This window comes from Musa acuminata, chromosome BXJ3-9 (genome assembly GCF_036884655.1).
Source record: "Musa acuminata AAA Group cultivar baxijiao chromosome BXJ3-9, Cavendish_Baxijiao_AAA, whole genome shotgun sequence".
In the NCBI taxonomy this organism is placed as follows: Eukaryota; Viridiplantae; Streptophyta; class Magnoliopsida; order Zingiberales; family Musaceae; genus Musa; species Musa acuminata.
The window spans coordinates 44,990,174-45,008,287 of NC_088357.1; the positions used below are offsets into that span (position 1 = coordinate 44,990,174).

Genomic DNA, 18,114 nt, shown 5'->3' on the forward strand with positions numbered 1-18,114 from the left:
CGGGTCGGATCCAATCGGATCTGGGATGTGGATCCGAGTCAAAAACGCCAACCCGCAGGGGAGTGACGATGGTATTACCGTAAATTCTGTGAATCCAAGGATGCTAATGTGTCGTATCACCGTATATAAGGAGAGCCAGGAATTAGGGTTCTGCCAACGCTGCATCCGAGGTACGTGCGTGCCTGCTCACCCTTGTCGATCCTCGTTTGTCATCTCCAAACTCGATCTTTTCGTTATCTGACTACGAGTAAGTCTTGCTTCGGTCTCCATAGTTCGCGCTCTCAGCTGACGGTTTAGGCTTCTTCCGGAGGCGGTCCTTGAGAGGTTAGGAAGAAGAATTTGTTTCTTCGATGTGTCCTCTTGTTATTTCTCTCAACTTGTTCCCTAGGCTACTCTGTTTACGATAAATTCATCAAGGGACTTGGGGATTGATATGTATCATTGTAAAAGTTCACTTTTTTTTTTTTAATGTTTTTTGGGTTTGAAGCTCAGCGCTTCTTGTTCCTTTTCGGACTTCTTCTTGTATTAGATATATTCTAGCTTAAGTGTTGATTGGAGTAGTAGCGTATTGGGCTAGAAGAGACTTAATTTTTCATGTTACTGATGTATGTGCTAAAGCAACATGAATCATTTGTCTTAATTTTCTTCAACAAACCATGCCTTGTTATACATAATACTGAACAAGAACCATATATTTAATTTGCTAATTTTTCCCTAGGCATGAGTTGGTTCCTGTGACCCCTTTTAACAAAGTTTGCCCGGTCATTATTACACTACAGCAATTGATCGAAGTAAAGAGAGATGTTGAAATAGTTAATCTAGTTTATTTTGATGTCAGTTTCAGGCTTTGCCAGAAGCAAAGAGTTTTTCTTGGTGTTATTTTTTTTTCTTTTGCTGCTTGAACCCTTGTCATATGATGTTGAGATCCGTACTGGCATTTATTTTTATGTTCATATGTATGTGCTCTTTATATGTTTGTAGACGTAAAGATTATATACCATAATGGCTGTATGTATTTATATGAGTGACAAAATCCCTAGAACCTATCAGAATTATTCATAATGTTTTGGAAGATTTAGTTATTCTAAATTGTGGTTTTTAAACATCTTCTGAAGGAAGTCTTCTGCTGTCTACACGACTAACATCACGGTGTTGCCTTTGCCATTTATACTGCTGACAAGCTAATTTGTCCTGAAAAATTAGTTTCTTGCACCTGCGCCGCCTCTACAATTAATGGATTTTTAGAACTTGATTGTTCAAATGTATTCTAATGGTTTTGAAAAGATTGAAATTCTTACTATTAGGATACAGCTTGTGTACATATTCAAAATCAAAATAGTAGGATGCTTTGGAATGTCTGCTTAGACATTTTAATTTTAATTTCAACTTTTTGAACTAATTTAGGTATTGTTTTTTTCCCCTTCTGTTCCTCTTTGAGGCATTGTTATGTAACTTTCAAACTCCATGCAATATCTTTTGTATCTCAATCATAGTCTTAGTCGAGACTTGTGTATCAATGTTTGAGCGTTTCAGTACAATTTCATCCTCTTATTGACACAAGGAACTGGTTATTGACAATGTATATGAGGATTAGTACATCCTAAGAACCAACCATCTTAAGGTTTGTTGGTAGAATTCAATAGATTTTCATTTTCCCTTTTGATATATTTGTGTTTATTTTACTTGTAATTGATGGATTAGTTTGTCTTTTAAAGGCTTTATTTGTTTTAAAAGGTCATGCTTGATGACTTCTACTGCTATTCTGTGCTAAATCAACGTTACAAACCTGAACCATGTGATTCTTCAACCAAGATCTGCACCATTCAACTGCAACATTTAATTCGTTGGACATGCTCTGCTTATTATGTTTCGTCTCTTTTCCATAGTTATGTTGCTTTTGTTTCATAAAAAAATAGCAGGATCCACCAATACCTTATCTGATCATATTGTGTAACTTGTCTTTCTGCAGCATGGATACTCAAGCTAAGCTTGCAGTCGTCGTCAAGGTGATGGGTCGTACCGGATCCAGAGGTCAAGTGACTCAGGTCAGGGTCAAGTTCTTGGATGATCAAAATCGTCTCATCATGAGGAACGTGAAAGGTCCAGTAAGGGAAGGTGACATCCTCACTCTCCTCGAGTCCGAAAGGGAAGCGAGGAGGTTGCGCTGATCGGAGTCCCTCGGTGAATCCTGCATGGATGTGCACATGAACATGATGCAGTTTTGTGGTAGATTAGTTATTTGCCCAATTGTGGCACTTTGGTGTGGTTTGTGATACCATTGCTAGCTTGACCAACTGCCACAACTATCACTTTTATTGAACTCTTGGAATCATTTTGTTTGGTGCTTATTAAGTTGAAAATGTGGTACTTGTGTCTGATCCGTCGCATCTAATTCTTTTTGGTTACTAGAATTAGAACAACTATTATGTCACTCTCCATTTGATCTTTAGTCTGATCTATTAACATCGATGAGTAAATAATTAAAAGGTTCATTAAACAAATTTAATCTCTGTTCTATTAAAATTCACTGAATAACTAAATATAGAAATCAACAATATACACATGAAGAAGTATCATTTTTTTTTCGTTTTATGCATATAAGCCCTCTAAAAATATAATTACATAGGATATGCCCTTATATTAGCATGGTTAACACCACTACCACTCCAATGCCTTGCAACGACATGCTTTAGGGGTAATCCTGTCATTCCGACACTTCTTCCAGAAAACAATATTGATGTAAATTATACACCATATAATTTCCCACTTTATATATTCCGAGAAACAAACAGATTATAAATATATGTATTGTCTAACCCTTATTCCTTTAATGCATATAAACCCACTACAATTATAGAATTTCGAAATTCCCCTTTATATATTATATATATTCCTTATTCTTGTGTTTGCAATCACATCAGTACCCTTCGAAATAAACTATAGCACATACTATAGGGGTGTTTTTATGATTCCAACTTTTTAATAGACCTAAGTTATAAAAGTAGTAATGCAATTATTCGCTTTACGTAATTAACTACTTACATGAGGGTGGTTATGCAAAAATACCCGTCTAAATATCACGGGCACCGTTCCTCCTGCCATCACATCACACCTGTGTTAAATCTGCCATTCAGTGGCCGTCTCTCCCCAAATCCATTTGGAGGAAGCCCAAAGAGATAGGAGAGCTCGACTTCCGCTCCCGAGACGGTCATCCCTGCTTCCCCCGAGGTAAAAGTCGAATCTTTGGTGCTATTACTCCAATTTCTTTTGCGGAGATGGCAATCATCTTTTTGTTCATCGTTGGTTTGACTTCCCTTCCCCCACAGCTCCGGAATTGCTGGGAAAGGGTCGGCGGCGGGTTTGATTTAGCTAGTAATCGATTCACCCAGAGACCAATCTTGTTTGTCCTTTGTGATAGGTGTGATTTCTCTTTTCCGCTACCAGGGTTGTTCTTGTTGAGCAGCGGCGGAGAGCGAGTTCTTCAGGGAAAGGTAAGATTGGAGCCGCTTTTTCCTCCCTCTTTCGGGCTGTCTTTGCCCTTCCTTGCTGGGAACTTTCTATCGCAGGGTCGTCTGTGGTGGGTATCTGGATGCCTTTTGCTTCGGTGCTTTGTGTCCTGGCTCGCCTTTTTGATCTGTAGTTACTTACAGGGTGTAGCCGTGAGTTGTTTTGAAGGGTCATAGATGCTTAAGATGGAAAAAAAAGGAGAACAACGATGGTTTGTTCTTCGAAATCGTCACTACTAGAATTTGCTGCGGAAGCAGAACTCTAGGGTTGATGATGTTTGTTGGTCGAAACATCAAGCTATTCTGAGACGGAACTAAAGATCGAGCCTCTGTCACTTAAAGGTGCGCTGGGAGGGCCGGGCGCCCGCCTGGTTAAACTTAGGCCAGCTCGAGCGTGAGTCGAAGCAAAAAACTCATCTGGTTCGATTGAACCAGGTATCTGTCGCAGAAACCACCACCCGCCTGTGCCCTAACGCCGAAGTCCTTCTTTCCCCCACTGCGTTCCTCGCGGCGGCGGAGTTCCTCCCACCGGCGAACGACGGCGGCAGCGGCGGCGGCGGCTTCTTCCCCTCCCTCCAGGTATATCTCTCTCTTTCTCCTCCTCCCTCCTACCTCTGCCCCGTTCACCGCAGTCCCCCGTCTCCCCCGCTCTTTCCCTCTTTCCCCTTCTTCCCCTCTTCTTCGTTCACCGCTGCCCTTCTACCGTCCTACGAACCTCGTTTTCCCTTAATTTTGATGTGTCGAATTTTGAGTATTTGGAATTGTTTCTTTGGATGTTTTTATGCTTGAGTTCTGGATTTTTTTTCTATGAAATATCTAAAGGTTATGTTTTCTTCCCGATCAATTGTAATCGGTTTGGAATTTGGTTTTACAAGAATCTAGTATGCATGCAATGAGTGTTTGTTACGTTTTGTTGATTGGGTGGAAAGCTTTTAGTGGAAATAGCATTTCAGCATTCCCACATAAAGTCGGTCTGTGCCTTCGTTTGTATGAATTCATTGGACACCTGATGTTGTTCGAACAGCATTAGGAGGTACTGTACATGCATAACATACAACTTAGTGCATGGAAAGTTGCACATCATTGTGCGCTGGATCAGTTGAGAACAACAGCTGCCTGCTGTAGTGAACAATGTGGTTTGGTATTTTAAATGAATGCAAGTTTGATATATTATTTTAGTTTTAGTTTGTTTTTATTAATCATGATATATAATTTTTAAATTATAATATTCATGAGTGTCTTGCTTCGCTCGAGCGAGTGCCTAGCGTTTTGAACATTTTGGGACCGTGGTGCTTTTTGGCGTTTAGCATGTTTGACTACACTTAAGTTTCTTATACACATTCTAGGACGTATATCAGCACTTTTGGGCAGTGTCAATCTCAAGAAATTTTGCCTTTCTTTTCAATCTACTGCATGGTTGGTTTCTCACTAGTCGTTGTGACTTAAGAGGAGTCATAGTTGTCAACAGACATTGACACCAATGATTTTTGAGCTGATAGGAGATGAAGAAGATTCTGAAGAATCTACCTATCAAGATCCATTCTCTCTGGATTGTTTGCATTCGGTGGTTACTCGAATTAGATGTTGCAAAACTACATTGCTACCTATCAACTAGTACGGGATTAGTATGATGTCCTTAGAAACAATATTGTAATGCTGAATTTACCTGACCCCCAGGTGACGCTATTTAATTATTGTAGTTTTGGAGTGACAATTAGTTAAGGAAAGTTGACAGAATAATTAAAAGGCATCAATCATAATCTAGGAGATTTATGATAGAATTGCATCTTCAGTGATATGAACCATTAACATGAGTGTCTTTCTATTTGATTTTAACACTTGTCTAGGATGAGATTTCTTTAGAAATTGGGAGTTTTTTGATGACCATTAATTGAGGGGGATGACAAGATAGTGACGGTGTAAAAAGTAGTGGTAAGTCATGGAGTACATGTGCTAAATGTCTTTGCCATTGATTATATATGGTTTAAATTTAAATAGTGTTTTATGTGGCTGCTTTTGTAGATGTGTCAGAGTGACCAAATTTTATAGGTCATGTATAAACCAATGATTTAAAAAGCGCTAGGCGCCAAAAGGCGCTAAGGTCCAAAAACGTCCGAGGCGCTAGGCGCTCACCCAAGCAAAACGAGGCGCTAAAATATAAAAATATATAATATAATTAATATAATTATTTTTTTAAAAAAATATGTTATTAAATTAAGAAAATCGGGTACAAAATTACAATGTCATATTAATAAAAAGTCTCAAAAATTAAAACAATAAAATTTTACATCAAATCTATTGAGTTGCTCTATACACTTGCCATTTATTCTGAAACTTAACAATAATTTGAAATAAACAAAAATTAATAGTATTTAAATCAAAATAATATATTATTAATCTAATAAATAAAAATACTATTATTAGTATACAGTTAGCAGTATACTATTAATATATTGTTAATAGTATAGTGAGAAGAGTGTGAGAAGACCGAGGCTGTTGAGGTAACGACAGCGGTAGCTGGAGCGGGAGCGGTGAGCGACGGCTGCACCGGGAGCCGCGAGCGATAGCGGTAGTGGGAGCGGGAGTTGCGAGCGACAACGGGAGCGGCGAGCGACGACAGTAGTGACGAGCGATGATTGTGGCAGCGGTGAGAAGTCGGCGAGCAGCGATTGTGGCAGCGGCGAGTAGCGACAGTGGCAACGGCAGCAAAGAGCAACGAAAGCGGAGAAGAAATCTCGATGGCAAAATCGCGAGTGTTAGGGTTGGGGAAGTCAGGGAAATCGCGAGAGGGAGCCTATTGGTGATTTAGTTGGTTCGATTGAACCAACTAAAGCACCGGAGATCAAACCAGACATGAAACATTGGTTCGATCGCCTGGTTTAACCCGGGCGCTCGTCCGAAGCGCCACGCGCCTGGGCTCAGGCGAGCGCCTAGGCAGCGCCTTGTTGAAGCGAGGCGCTTGGACATGAAGCGAGGCGCTCGGGCCTCGCCTCGCCTGGCCCGAGCGCCTAGGCAAGCGCCCGAGCGCCTATTGAAATCACTGGTATAAACTTAGTGCACATGCAACAAGCATATAAAATACATTTGCCTTCAAATATATTTTTGGATAGATGTCATGCAATGTTTACGATGAATGGTTCAGTAGGTTGTCTATGGCATGTTGAGATGCTTAATGTGTCTCGCATTTCCAATAGAGGGTTTTGATGCTGGTAAGCTATCAACACTAGACGTGCCTTTGCATGTGTAAGAATTCATTCCATTTTTTCTGGTTTCAAGGATTGCGTATTGTGTGTAAAGAAACAACAGCTCACTACACAAGGTTCCTGTGCTGGATCAAGGAGGGTCAATGCGTAAGCAGAGAAAGGCTGTACAGGATCCAATTTGGCATGGTATCCCACGCTTTTCTTGTTCGCAAACCTGTGGTTGTGTTAGGACTTGTCATATGGCTTAATATCCTCTTAAGAAGTGTAGGTATCAGCCCGCATGGTTCAGTTATCATTAGCTGTTACTTCATTACATGTTGGAATATAACTATGTATAAAATAAGTGCTTCAGACTGTACTTGTGTAATCAATTTAAATGATGCATCCTCTCTTTGTTTTCACTAAAGAGAGATTCTTTTAATTCTTAAGCCTGTTATAATGAAAGTAATTTATGAGAATTATCTAAAAGTATGCATTGGAGTATACTGTTTTATTTCTTTATATTCCTGTTGTTACTTTTATGTGTCTTTTGCATTAAAGTGTGCTTAAAAACAAACTTCATTATGATCTATCTCAGGTATATTCTCTCTAAATTATCGCTTTAGGATATATACCTTTTAGATACATACCTTTTAATTTCTTAGTAACTTCTATATTGTCATTTTTGGTTAGCCTGGTGGATTACGAAGAATCAAGTTGCCATGCATAAAGACAGTGGCTCCAGTGACACTCCAAATTATTTGGGACGAATTCGACATCGTAAACGCCCTAGTGAGGTGGGTTGCTGCATTGTTGATGTTCTGTTTAACAAATGTGGATTCACTAATATTCTTTGGTTTTCAGATGTACACAAGTTAAGAAGCTTAGGTTTTAATTTTTTGAAATGTCTGGTAGCGTACATCACAATCATTGTTTTGATGGATTGATATGATTGATGCATTTAATTTAATTTGTTTTATGTCTTCCTATATTTCATTTGTGGGGTTGCTGTGAACTTAATGCAAATCAGGTGTCGGATGGAATGATATGCATATTGCTATGAGACTACCATTTTCCGTAAAGAGATACACAGCAAATTGTTGTTGGGTGCAATCTGTTGTTTTTGTCTTTGTCAATTAATCAAAATTTTCTTTGTTTACTGGATGCATAGTATGATGTTATATCATTATAGTTTTTATGAAACATTTAGAGAATGTAAATCTTTCTTTTCAGGTTTCTGCAGATGCAAATAAAGCAAATGGATCAAAATTGCTTGTTAATGACCGCAATAAATACAAATCAATGCTTATTCGTACTTATTCATCAGTGTGGATGATAGGGGGCTTCACTTTTATAATCTATATGGGCCATCTCTATATATGGGCGTTGATCGTCGTCATCCAAATTTTTATGGCCAAGGAGCTTTTTAATCTACTCAGAAGAGCCAATGAAGAAAGACAGCTTCCAGGGTTTAGGCTGTTAAATTGGTATATCTTGGGTCTCGTTTTGCTATTTTTGCAGTTCCATTGGTTTGAATAGCTTCTGTTAATTTTTTGTAATTTTTCTTCATTGGTAAATGGAGACTTTGAGGTTGGCACTAATGTGGTATGATTTTTTATTTTTCACTTTGCAGGCATTTTTTCTTCACTGCAGTGTTGTTTACTTACGGGCGCTTTCTTAGCCGGCAGCTTGTCAACACTGTGACTTCAGATAAATTGTTGTATCAGCTTGTTAGCGGCCTTATTAAATATCAGATGTTTATTTGCTATTTCCTGTATATTGCAGGTTATATTTTCTTTTAGTTTTCACAATGTTTGTCATATTAACAAGGCATTTTCATGTAATAACATTATTATGGCATCTGCTTATTATGTGCTTTATTGTGTTAATAATATTATGTACTGTCTTTCTATCTTTTTCCTTTTGATTTAGTACATACCCAAACATACTAATGGTGACCTAAGATTTTTCCTATTCCTCAGTAGAATTTGACATCTTATTTTATGGACAAGTGGACAATGATTACAAAAGTAGTAAACAAATTCATAAGCAATAGAGTGATAAAGAACACAATCCATTCCATTTGTAGTGAAAATAAAAACAAGATGATGTGCAAGAAGAGAGGGATGTAGAATTTTTATCTTTTCTTTCCAATGCATATATTCTAAAGATAATTCCAGATCTTTCAAGAATAAGTTCAATATGAGACTTTGACTTTGAAGCCAATTCTAGATCGTAAAAAAGGCTGAAAACGTAAAATTTGAAACTGAAAGTGTTTGTTAAATTTTATTACCCTTTCAAGATTACTCCAATGAATTGTTCCTTTTTTTAAATTTGAGAGTGGACGATAGAAGACAAAGCATCTCTGTTGCCAATGAGTTGATAGTTGGTCTTTTGCTGAAATTATGTAAATAATTTTATATCCTACAATAACTAGTTTGATATGGTTAATTTTGTTTTGTAATTGGAAACCATATGAGAAAGTGTAACTTGTTATCATTTTGTTTCTGGTCTCAGTTGGAGAAACTGTTTTAACTCCCATAGATAGGATTCCTCCTCTATTCTTGAACCAGTGATTTTGCATCAAATTCTTCTTTTTTCCAATTTTGCATGGAATTTTGCATGAAACTTAAATCATGTAGTACACCCAGTTAGTACCTCATTGGTCTACAACTGGCCTCTCTTAATTAGAAGCATCACCTATTAATGCTATCATGCAATTTATTTCTTATAATGGGAGTGTTTTGTGACTCAATACTATTAGAGGAATGATCAATATCATTTCATGTGGCATAGGTTTTGTGTGGTTTATTCTTACACTTAAGAAGAAGATGTATAAGTATCAGTTCAGCCAATATGCGTGGACACACATGATTCTTCTAATGGTATTTGTGCAATCTGCTTTCACCGTCGCAAACATATTCGAGGGTATATTTTGGTAAACTTCTATTGATCTTATTCCAATTTTCCATTTATGAGAAGTTGACTATTGTCAATGTCTTCTAGAGTAATTTACTTTCAAAGGCATGGCATCTCTCTCTCTCTCTCTCTGAAATAGTATGACATCGTTATCAAAGTTTTTGGCATTATCAAAGTTTTTGGCTGTATTGTTTAAAAAGCTTAGATGATTGTACTTATTGTTTATTTTGTTACTCCATGGATACTGAATAGAATGCTAATATGACTCAATACACTTGATCATTTGGTACATCAAATCTTCACAGAAAAAAGAGTCTTTTTTCAGATTTATTAGCATCTACACCCCAATGGTCTTTGTACTGGATGAGCATCGGCACCCTGAAACAAGGGCCCTTGTTCAATGCCCCTTCAAACTCTCTCTATATATTTAAAAAAAAAAGGTTAAAAATCTCCCTGCATCTCAATTTGCCAAATTTCTGAAGGTTAAAAACCTCCCCCTCCCCTCTTTTCTTCTCTTTGTCCATTGTTGGAGATGTTGTGGTTCCTTTTAAGATTGTTTTATATATTCTCTTCCTTTTTCCTTTCACTTCCATCAGTTCTCTTTCCTAACTATGAAGATGCGCCTATATATGCCAATGGCATCTATTATGCCAGCCATTAATCAGCATGGGAGTGCTTTAGAAAGACATTCTTTTCTAAAATATAGGATAAATGCACCTTAGAAACAGCAATAAAAATCTTTAGTTATACCATGGGAACTATGCTTCTGTAACATTGTTCGCCTTGCATGCAACTAGGGCTGTTATGCAACCCAGGCATCAATGATAAATTTTTTCTTCTCCTTTAGGAATATTCAAATGATTGATTATCTTCTCATCCTGGGTAATGACAGTGTCTCATGTGCTATACATGTGCAGGCTTCTAGTACTTACTAGAAGTTAATCTTTGGAACATAGTGCTCTGGAGATAGCAGATAATAAAAGATGTATCAATTTCACTCTATTAACAATAATTTGATGCTTAATAATAATGACATAAAAAACATCAATTCCTCCTGAGAGAACCATCAGGTATCTCCAAGATACAGTATCCTGATAATATCTGCTTTCTTATTCAAACACATTTCTTCATTGTTACTTATTTGAAGTATTGAGAAGTGCTGCTATCTGACACACCTGTTATGTGTACAGAAAAGAATAACTATAACAACAGTCATGTCCTAAGATTATAGAATGAGTGTATTAAAATCACTTATATGAGTATAGCATCACTTATCTGAAAAGAGAATTCTAGTGCAAGATAGAAAATATCAAAAAATTTTCAGTTTCAATTTCTTTGGACTTTTTTCATCTCCATGATACATTCATATGAAAGAACAATGCGGACTATATGATTATATATATTTGAATGGTATCTTTTTAACTGCTCCAGGAACAGAGTAATCGTAGTGTTCTCAATTGTATGTTTTGAATTTTAGCTTAGAATACCTCGTCTATTATTTCTAGCATGCTTTTCAGATTTCTTGTGTTTCTAAGTTTTATGTTTGTAGTAAAACTATGAAGGATGAATATTGCCCCTTTACAGGTTTCTCTTACCAGCATCACTTATTATTATCAATGACATTGCTGCATATTTTTTTGGGTTCTTTTTTGGGAGAACACCATTGATCAAACTATCTCCAAAGAAAACTTGGGAGGGTTTTATTGGGGCATCAATCACGACATTGATCTCTGCCTTCATGGTGAGCATCATCAACTTGTTTGTTGACTATGCATTATACTTTTTAGTCTGTTTATTTTCTTTTTATTACATAGGCAGTTTTTTAAGTTCATATAAGGCAGATAATGCATCTAGGCTACTGTTGGAAATGCGAGACCCATATATGTATATATGCAGACAATGGGCTTTCATGTCATGAACTTTGTTAGTAACATTCTTAAATGTATTTCTTTTTCTTTCTCTCTCTTATGTTCATTTTGGTGATATATATTTATGATGTACTGATGTCTGAATTATAAATGAAAGAATAAAAACAGATGAGAAGAGATAACAGCAAGAGGGACCTGCAAGAAGAAATTTGAAGAATAAGGGAGGATATTCTAATGGAAAGAAAGGAAAAGATAAGAGAAGAGGGAAGATGCTCATGTTGATAGATAGGCTTTGAGCAAAATGAGATGGATTTCATTGTTGCAAAGCATCTTCATTAAAGACTCATCCACTCTTCTTAAGTCTCTTATTATACTAAAAAATAATTACTTCAAACCATTAAAATTTTGCCTACTAACATGGCATAACAAATGAATAAGCGTAGAACATATTTTCAACCCAAGTTAAACTTGTCTGGTGTTGGAATTGAAACTATATTTTCTGGCACATAAATATACATGAAAGGCCTCTAATCCTTTCTCACTTTAGAAGGAATATTGTGATAGAAAAAATAGAATTTTTAGATGTTTGAACCTATTAAGTAGCTCAGTAATGTAAGAGATCAAGCCATTGAATCTCTTGCTATGTATATTTAATGGCTGGCATATAGGATCTTGTTCCAACTAGTGGTTTGTTGCCATAGAAGATATGTTAGTAACAATGCACACATAAACAGACCAGCTGTCTTTGTTTGTATTTATCATGAACAGTATTTACATAGAATGATGCAAATGTTGGGCATTTTATTCATCTATTGAGAAGTTGGGAACTTCACACTTTCAACATGTCATGTGTTGCAACTAAAACAATTATACAGTTTTTTTCTTTTTCAGAAAGACCAAGATTTGGTAAGATTCAATCAGGATGATATCATGGGACCATTCTTTCTTGATTGAAGCCTTGTTTTCTGATTGTAATAATCGGTTGTTTAAAGTCGAATAAATAAATTTTTGGAGTCTCGTTTTCTTTGAATGTGTTAGCTACAAAGGATGATCATAACGTACCTTATCTATACTACATTCTATCAAGTGTTTGCCATGAAAAAAACTAATTTTCTGGTTGGTTACATTTTCAGTGCATATTCAGAAATTCCTTTATGTTTGGCAATGATTTATTCAGCATGGTAGAAGACAAGTTTTGTGATAGAGGCTGGGACTTAGTATAACAATAAAGTTGCTTCCTTGCAACTTGGGAGATCAGGGTCTGAGTCATGGAAACCTCTTTATATTCAGAGATACGACTACATACATTGACCCTCTTAGAACTCGCATTTGGTAGAAGTCTTGTGCATTGGCCATGCCTTTCTAAAAGCTTTTTATAGAACATGAACAGTAATATGTTACCACACTGCATTATGATTTTATGATACCAAATTATATGTTTCCGAGGAATTATTAGTGGTCCTATTGAAAAATCTCTTCTTTTTTTTTTCCTATCTCCAACATTAGATTGTCGATGATGAAACGAATCTTACTATCTATGGTTAAGTAAATTTCATCAAGTGATCAAGAAAAATATGAAACTACTGGTAATAATTTTTCACTGTTGTTATTCAAGGCTCATTTACAACTTTCACTCAAGGATTCAAGTAAAACATAGAATGTTTTTAGTTTATATGTATTACTTAGGACAACTAATTACTTTTTTAGGAACCTGAAGCGTAGTGAGGCAATGTAATTTGGTTTAAAACCCAAGTCTGATACCAGTTTTGGCACCTTGACAGATTGTGTACTAGCCACTGTAGAGTTATATGGTCCGTTTGTTGGCCCTTATTCAGGTCGATAAATACCGATTGATATGTATGATCGGCATTGAAACCATGCTTGTAAATACACCTTTTTTTCAAAGAAAAATTGATATTCAGGACTTGTAATATCAAAATAGTAACATTTTAAAAATATTTCAGATGACACTAATCAGTTATATGTTTTTCCGGTCTGATCAACACAATTTGTATGAGCTTTTAACAAGGGTCTAATTGTGACCATTGATTCAAGTCTTCTCTTGTTGGTATTCGTCCTTACAATTTTTCGTTGTTTGTTATTTAAATTTGTAATATTTGAATGTGAGTTGTCAACGTATGTGTATATGGAGGCTGAACCAACAGGGATAGCTTTTGCAGCAAGCTACTGTTGATTTTTGGTCATTTAATTTTCTTTAATGTTATTTTGCAGTTAGCAAATATAATGGGCCAGTTCCAATGGCTTACTTGTCCTAGAAAGGTAACTAACTCAATTCAATTATCCAAGCAATTATCAGCTTGATTATGAGCTATATGATGCTTTTCCACTTTACTGACCAAATGGACTATTTGTAGGACTTATCAACTGGATGGCTGCATTGTGATCCTGGCACGTTGTTTAAACCAGAATATTTTTCAGTACCTAGATGCATGCATCAGTGGGTAAAAACACTCAAAACTGCTGGGATATGCTTTTATCTTTGAACTAGTGCATTTAATTTCACTCATTTTTTTGCAGAAAAATAATTATTTTATGGCTCCTAATTTATCTTTTCTGCTCCCTTTTGTTGTTGGCCCATGCAAATTCTTGGCCTTCTTAGCAAAAGAAAAAAAAAATCATCTTGGCCTTAAAAAATCAATCTTCTTTGGTTTTCTTTGTAAATTGCTATAGTTTATGACTTTATTCAACAATCAAGAGATTTAGACATAAATAGTTATTTAATTTCCGAATATAACAGAGAATAAGGTCATTTATTATCGTATACCAATCATACCCAGTTGCATCTCTTATAATAACCCTTGCCAGTACATGATTGATTTATTTGTTTATTTGTTCAATCCAAACTAATTTATGTGGTTGATTGTGTGGTAAAGAGTAATTGACCAAACCAGTTGTCATGATGACCTTTAGAAATTACATGTGTCTTTAATCATCTTTGAGATTCCTGATTAGTATCTTGGAGAACTATCAATGCTATGGTCATATCTAATTGAAATATGAAATAGTTTCTAAATTTTGATCTTGTTGATTTACTTGTTTTGTCGGTGTCTTTCTTCATTTGATTTATTCATGGAAGTAATATTTTTCTCGTTGTTGAGTTGTTTCAATTTATATCTGACTTTTCCTTTTCTGCAGTTTCCTTGGAAAGAAGTAGCAATTTTGCCTGTGCAGTGGCATGCTTTAGCTCTTGGTCTGTTTGCATCAATCATAGCACCATTTGGAGGATTCTTTGCAAGTGGTTTTAAACGTGCCTTCAAACTTAAGGTGATATATTAGACATTTACGTTTTGAGGACCCTGAAGACTTCTTGGTAATATTTATTTTTTTCAATTTCTAGGACTTCGGTGACAGCATTCCTGGACATGGTGGAATTACTGACAGAATGGATTGCCAAGTAAGTTGCTGGTCCTTGACATTAAACTTCAACTACTTACCCCAGCTAGTATAACCTCCTACCTGGAGTGCCTAGAGAAATTACATTCCTATTAAACACTAACATCACATGTTGCATTTCTCAAATCCAGCCTAAGTAAATACTATATTAACCAATCAAATTAGATGGTCATATTCGATGCAACTGTCGTTTATGTGTTGCATCAGTTTTGAAATATATGTTTTATTAAGTTTGAGCTAAGTTTACCAGTCATACGATGCAAGCTTCTAGTTTTATATGACAAAGCATAATCCAGCCCCATACGTAACCCATCAATCAATGACCCAAACATGAAGTGGTTTGGACACGCAAAGCTGGTTTTTGCTCATTTAAGCTGTTTGATTTACATTGAAGTTAAATATTAAGTATGGTGTTAACCTTCTTGTCTTGCAATACTCTCATGTGTAAGTATTAAGTTTTTGTGCTTAAAAAATATGCATGATATGGTTCATTTGAATTTTATTTTGTTTGGTTTTCTATTGTTTATTCAAGATAGTATTAGTGGCTTTTATTCATCGCAGAACTCTTATATGCTCTTGACTCAAGATATATTTCACTGCTTTAAGAATTTGACATCAAATATTAAGTTACTTGGCAAATTCAGGAGCTGAGAATAATAAGATTCTAAGAAATAGAGTTTCAGTTCTTTCTTCAAATGTTAATAAGGAACATGCTATACTTAATATGCTCATGTAGGCAGAAGTGCCAACCTGTGACTTGAATCATCAATTTTTCTTGGATTGTGACATTGAGTTGGTGCCCGTAATTATAACTACTCCAGGTTGCCATAATACGAATAAGTTCTTATGTTTCCTTTTGTTGCAGATGGTCATGGCCGTTTTTGCATACATATACCATCAATCATTTGTCATGCCTCAAAGTTTGTCAGTTGAGATGATTTTGGAGCAGGTATGGTGTTTCCATGAATTCCTTCCTTTGCTCACACCTTGGTATGCTATTCCAAATGTTTTGAACATCATGCAGATATTAAGGAACCTTACCTTTGAGGAGCAACAGTTTCTATATGAGCAACTTGGGAATATCTTTCAAGCCAGGCAACTGTTGCAAGCCTAGTTTCTTCGTGTAATTATCACCTATGTTTTATGTACATTATGTTGCCTATTGCTGCTTCTTAAGATTGTCTTAGAATCGTGCATAGCCCTTTTTAAATTACATCTTAACAATCTTCTGCTCAAAAGCTTGATATAGTCTTGAGCTTCTCATGCATCCATTGCAAGTTATTCACTCTCTTTCCATGTTACTAACACTATTCTATTTGAAATTGATAACCTAGGATGGCCAGACTCCAGAATCATTATATATTTGGCACCATCTTATGATACACCATTGAACGGATGGAACTCGTGAAACTGTTGATCTTTGAAACTGCTTGTAAATAGTTTTTGCACCATATTAGCTTGCAGCATGACTGCAACTGGATCAGGTCCAGCACCGTGGAAACATACTATATCTTCTTGCATGTGTTTGTCCAGGTTGGAGTAAGCTGGTGTCATGCATCTATATAAAGTTGAGGATTAGACGTACTGAGAATCATTGATCTAGAATCTCATACATTGAAGTATATTTTGGTAATGCACTGAAATGATTAGAAAACAATGAGGATTGAATGCTAAAACGTCATTTTCTGGAGGATGAGCACTTTTTGCTAATGATGTTGTACCTATTTTACTCTTTTATGCAAACCCTTTCTGGATGTATGTTTATTATGCTTCTTTCTCCCTTGGGAATGATATAAACACATAGGTCTGAGGTATTGTGGCTTTAATTTGTTACAAAATTTAATGGAACAAACAAATCAGATGATTTTGGATTCTCTAAGTGTACAAAAATTCATCATGGGAGCATCATGTTTATGGATTATCTTTATCACCTTAGATGAGTTATGGATTATCTTTAACGGTACTGCATTTCTATTAGTCACCTGTATGTCTTTATAGGCTTTGTTAGATCGCGTTAAATGCATTCAAGATTTTATGAGCAATTTAAGGAATTTAATATCATAATTCATAAGCTTCAAAATCCTTATGGGACCTGCGAAGTAAAATTTGATTAGCACTATTTTTTCGTTTACATTCATTTGCTAATCTTGTGATGAGGCTTCCTATTTATCTGTATGATTTCATCCTTGCAATCGGCTATTACAGTGATGATTTGGACGCATGTCACATCAGCTATGAGTCGTCGTGTTTGGTACGTGGAATTTTTTTCCTTTTTTTAGTTTCGGTGAACCCTCTCTCGAGCGCGACACCGAAGTCATCACCACACGCCTAACGAGACGTATAATGTCACAAATCATTGGCTCCTCCATCTTCCGCTGCGGCGCCTCCAACAGCCTCCGCCAAGATTCATTCTCTCCTTTCGGTGAAGCGGGACCCTCCAAGTGCCACGTCAGCAAACGAACCCCTTTTCTGGGTCGAATTCGACAGCCACCAGCGGAGTCCAGATCGACAATTTGTGTGCTTCTTTTTGACGTGGGCCCCCCCGCCGCTTGAAGCCAGCTGCCGTCGTCGTTTCGACACGGCACCAATCGAGCCCGATCGCTGTCTGGAGTCGGACAGCTAAAACCCACGGAGCATTTGGCTTGATTAAGAATAGGAAACTTTCAGTTTTGCCATCGTCGTCTGCACATCGGAAAGGGGATAATTACATATTACTCTTTGTATTCAATTATCTTTAATATTTTAATTTTTAATTTAAATTATATTAGTATCTTTATAATTACCAAAGTACAAAAGCGTAACATGTAAGTCTATTTTTTTATCCTGACGTCGTTAGTTTTATCAACTAAAACACAAAAACAAAAAGTAAAAAGATGATTTTAATGTTCTAGTTGGTGTTGATGGACGTCGGTGGTGGCAGACGACGATGCCACTGGCGATCATGGGTAACCACCTCCATGCATCTTGGCGAGCACCCTCTCAGCCTCTTGGGATGTTAGACATATGAGTGATTGACTAAAGGACTTGCGCTATAGACGATCATTAATTATGTATACTTGATAATGCTTAACTCTTTAGGCCACGGTGGGGTCAATCGACAGTGTCTTATCTATCTTGTAGTGTAGGATCTCATCCTTCCAACTCGATTATTCTCTTATTGTAGACACATCATTCTTCTTAATGGTTTGGGTCGGTAGTATCTCGGCTAACAACCAACCCTCACTC

General features: G+C 36.5%; 2 protein-coding genes across 16 annotated transcripts; both read left to right on the plus strand.

Moving 5' to 3' along the window:
• The first annotated feature begins 183 nt into the window (after positions 1-183).
• Positions 184-2,375, plus strand: LOC103998923 (small ribosomal subunit protein eS28). Its single transcript, XM_065168278.1, has 2 exons — positions 184-324; positions 1,970-2,375. Exon 2 carries the CDS (start codon positions 1,971-1,973, stop codon positions 2,166-2,168), a length of 198 nt encoding a protein of 65 aa, XP_065024350.1. The 5' UTR covers positions 184-324; position 1,970; the 3' UTR covers positions 2,169-2,375.
• Positions 190-17,651, plus strand: LOC135586537 (phosphatidate cytidylyltransferase 1-like). Of its 15 annotated transcripts, none has more exons than XM_065168263.1 (15): positions 3,086-3,228; positions 3,327-3,491; positions 3,651-4,085; positions 7,382-7,485; positions 7,922-8,175; positions 8,322-8,473; positions 9,485-9,626; positions 11,192-11,348; positions 13,708-13,755; positions 13,851-13,937; positions 14,632-14,760; positions 14,834-14,890; positions 15,755-15,838; positions 15,914-16,012; positions 16,224-17,651. In XM_065168263.1, the coding sequence occupies exons 4-14, from the start codon at positions 7,411-7,413 to the stop codon at positions 16,001-16,003; spliced, it is 1,275 nt and encodes a 424-aa protein (XP_065024335.1). In that variant the 5' UTR covers positions 3,086-3,228; positions 3,327-3,491; positions 3,651-4,085; positions 7,382-7,410; the 3' UTR covers positions 16,004-16,012; positions 16,224-17,651. The 15 variants fall into 15 exon arrangements, with proteins under 15 accessions (XP_065024347.1, XP_065024335.1, XP_065024336.1 ...); XM_065168264.1 differs by having other exon boundaries at positions 16,233-17,651; XM_065168267.1 differs by lacking the exon at positions 16,224-17,651 and having other exon boundaries at positions 3,651-3,848; positions 3,942-4,085; positions 15,914-16,160.
• The last annotated feature ends 463 nt before the right edge of the window (positions 17,652-18,114 follow it).

Bases quoted from the DNA above. Each gene is read 5' to 3' on its own strand.
- LOC103998923 (XM_065168278.1), top strand. From the start codon at position 1,971: ATGGATACTCAAGCTAAGCTTGCAGTCGTCGTCAAGGTGATGGGTCGT.
- LOC135586537 (XM_065168275.1), top strand. From the start codon at position 7,411: ATGCATAAAGACAGTGGCTCCAGTGACACTCCAAATTATTTGGGACGA. The intron at 7,486-7,921 runs GTGGGTTGCTGC...CTTTCTTTTCAG, and splicing joins ATCGTAAACGCCCTAGTGAG to GTTTCTGCAGATGCAAATAA. The intron at 8,176-8,321 runs GTATATCTTGGG...TTCACTTTGCAG, and splicing joins GGGTTTAGGCTGTTAAATTG to GCATTTTTTCTTCACTGCAG.